Source organism: Anarrhichthys ocellatus, unplaced genomic scaffold, assembly GCF_004355925.1.
Source record: "Anarrhichthys ocellatus isolate YVR2014 unplaced genomic scaffold, GSC_Weel_1.0 scaffold6770, whole genome shotgun sequence".
NCBI lineage: Eukaryota > Metazoa > Chordata > Actinopteri > Perciformes > Anarhichadidae > Anarrhichthys > Anarrhichthys ocellatus.
Window position 1 is genome coordinate 1 of NW_022286744.1, and position 2,684 is coordinate 2,684.

General features: G+C 44.0%; 1 protein-coding gene across 1 annotated transcript; it reads right to left on the reverse strand.

Annotated features, from left to right (window-relative positions):
- Positions 1 to 640: 640 nt before the first annotated feature.
- Positions 641 to 2,392, reverse strand: LOC116380312 (mitogen-activated protein kinase kinase kinase kinase 4-like). The gene is made up of 4 exons (XM_031842250.1): positions 2,182 to 2,392; positions 1,210 to 1,264; positions 962 to 1,040; positions 641 to 872 (listed from the first exon to the last, which is right to left on the reverse strand). Exons 1-4 carry the CDS (start codon positions 2,236 to 2,238, stop codon positions 656 to 658), a joined length of 408 nt encoding a protein of 135 aa, XP_031698110.1. The 5' UTR covers positions 2,239 to 2,392; the 3' UTR covers positions 641 to 655.
- Between the last annotated feature and the right edge of the window lie 292 nt (positions 2,393 to 2,684).

Sequence of the window (2,684 nt, forward strand, 5' to 3'; positions counted from 1 at the left end):
GAGGGGAGGGGAGAGGGGAGGAGAGGAGAGGGGAGAGAGGAGAGAGGGGAGGGGAGGAGAGGGGAGAGGAGAGAGGAGAGAGGAGAGGAGAGAGGAGAGAGGAGAGGAGAGAGGAGAGGAGAGAGGAGAGGGGAGAGGAGAGGGGAGAGGAGAGGGGAGGGGAGGAGAGAGGAGAGAGGAGAGAGGAGGAGAGAGGAGAGGAGAGAGGAGGAGAGAGGAGAGGAGAGGGGAGGGGAGAGGGGAGGAGAGGAGAGGGGAGAGAGGAGAGAGGGGAGGGGAGGAGAGGGGAGAGGAGAGAGGAGAGAGGAGAGGAGAGAGGAGAGAGGAGAGGAGAGAGGAGAGGAGAGAGGAGAGAGGAGAGAGGAGAGAGGAGAGGCTGTTTTTTCCAATTTTTGTAAAAGAAATTATCAAAGAAATTGAACTTGCATGTTATCTTTTCTAGGATGTTTGTCATTCTAACTGTTATTCTGCACTAAAGACATGTTCTAGTTCTCTCTACTTCTAGTCATGATGGATCCGTTTCATAGAGGAGCAGGACTTTATGTTACAGAGAAAGACCACGGTGAGTAAAATAAGAGCAAAGAAACGCCCTAAACACTCAACACACCCTGAACATTAGAGTAACGCTTTTATTAGAAGCCGGAAGTCTCCTCTCTCAGTCAAACATTATGGACGTATATATATTCCTGAGCTCACCCTTCTCGCCCCTCTTCTTCTTGGTCCGGTCGATGTGGTCTTTGAGCTGGATGCGGACCTGCCTCTCGTTGGGCTGGTCCCGGATGTAGGGGTGTTTGAGCAGCTGCTCGGTGGGCGGACGCTGAGTGTAGTTCTTCACCAGGCAGCCCTCGATGAAGCTGAAGAACTTCTTCGACCTGTCGGTGAAATGAGATGTTTGGAGTTGAGATGAATCGTCCGTTCGGTTAATGCCGGACATACTTTTTGATAAAAAGGATTTCCGAACCATTTTTTGGACTTGAGTCGAGGAGGAGGGTTTCTGGGGATGAGGAAGAGGGCTCTCATTGGATGCATGTCACACAGAGCTGCAAACAAGAAGAGACACGAACACGTCAAACACATGCGTGTCATTCTGTACTAATGGTGAAGCTTAAACCCTGATCAAACAGTTGAATATAAACCAATCGATACGATGAGAACAGACTGAGGAATAAAATAAATAAATAAGTGTTCATGTTTGAAAGCTGAACTCACGGGGAGCTCCCTCCGCCATCTCGATGGCCGTGATTCCACAGGACCAGAGGTCACTCTGAAGGAAAGACAAGAAGAGTCAGAATCTCTCATTCATACACATCTGTATTCATATTCTAACAAAGAGTGGACGTGTCATAACTCTTTAAAGCATTGAGACGATGTTGAAACTGAAGCTGTGATTTCTGAAACTCTTCAGGATATTTTACAGCAACAGACGAGTGTCCCGTTCCTCTGGATGATCCGCTGTTACAGGTTTATTTCAGGTGTTATCTGCTGGGGGTGTGAATCTATCGGTATCTCAACTATTTCATTCAAAAACGGCTTCAGGATTCAGAACGTAGGAGGAAGGTGGAGAGGCAAATTATTGCATGAAAGAAATATAAAGTGTATAGAAGAGTTATTTATATTTAAAATTATATCAACAGATTGCAAAACATTAAACACACGAATGCAAAAGGAACATTTGTTTAAGTTAAACTTTCACAAATTAACTTTTTACTCAAAGTTTCTCAGTGACTTCAAGATAAATTGTTCACAAAACAATAAAAGTGGTATTTTGTGTGATTCTTTGATAATGCTTCAAAACAATAACTGACTTGGTGTTACCGTCCATCAGAAGCAACATCTCGGTACTTTTGTAAAAAAAAAAAAAATTACAAAAAAGCGATTTTGGAAGATAAGACTAATAATAATAATTACAAGAATATTTTTTTTTCTCCACCAAACGAAAGACTGTTCACCTCCACTGTACTGAGTGTCAGCCAGTAAACCCTTAAACCCTGAAACACAGTCAACACGCCCAGAACTGTCTGAGTGGATCCTGATGAACTGGTTTTGAGGAGGACGTGTGAGAATTAGATTTTGATTCTTTTCTTCCTGTGAATCCTTTCAAATGCTCTACTCAAACGCTCCCTGATGTATATTGTAGAAGCAGCAGATCCAGTTCCTGCTGGATCCGGTTCAGATCCTCACCCTGTAGTCGTAGGTAGCGTCCGGGTTCTCGTCACAGGCGATGACCTCTGGAGCCATCCAGTATGGCGTCCCGATGAAGGTGTTCCTCCGGCCCACCGTCCGGTCCAGCTGAGCGCTCACACCGAAGTCCACTAAGAGAAACAGGAAGTCAACGTCAGTTATTCATGTTTCAAAGCATTTTCACTGACGGCGTCGTTTCAGTAAAGTACACAAAGAAAGGTAGAGGTGCCATCTGGAACCGGAAATGGTTCTTTAGACTGAAGCCATAGAAGAACCCTATCTGGTTCCACAAAGAACCTTTCAGACCAAGGTTCTCTAAAGAACCATTTTCTTAAACGCTTCTTCAAAAAAGACGTTTAAGGAAGTTCAAAGAGAACTTCAAAGAACCAGAAAAGGTACCTCAAAGAGCCATCAAAGAAGTATATAACAATATGTATATATACATATACGCATATATATACACATGCATATATGCATATATATGCACATATATGCACATATAT

What these genes read in the sequence shown, in the direction of transcription:
- LOC116380312 (XM_031842250.1), bottom strand. Translation starts at nt 2,238, where the DNA reads ATGGCTCCAGAGGTCATCGCCTGTGACGAGAACCCGGACGCTACCTAC. An exon ending in GATGGCGGAGGGAGCTCCCC is followed by an intron (nt 1,041 to 1,209) that starts GTGAGTTCAGCT and finishes TCTTGTTTGCAG; the next exon opens with CTCTGTGTGACATGCATCCA. An exon ending in CGACTCAAGTCCAAAAAATG is followed by an intron (nt 873 to 961) that starts GTTCGGAAATCC and finishes TTTCACCGACAG; the next exon opens with GTCGAAGAAGTTCTTCAGCT.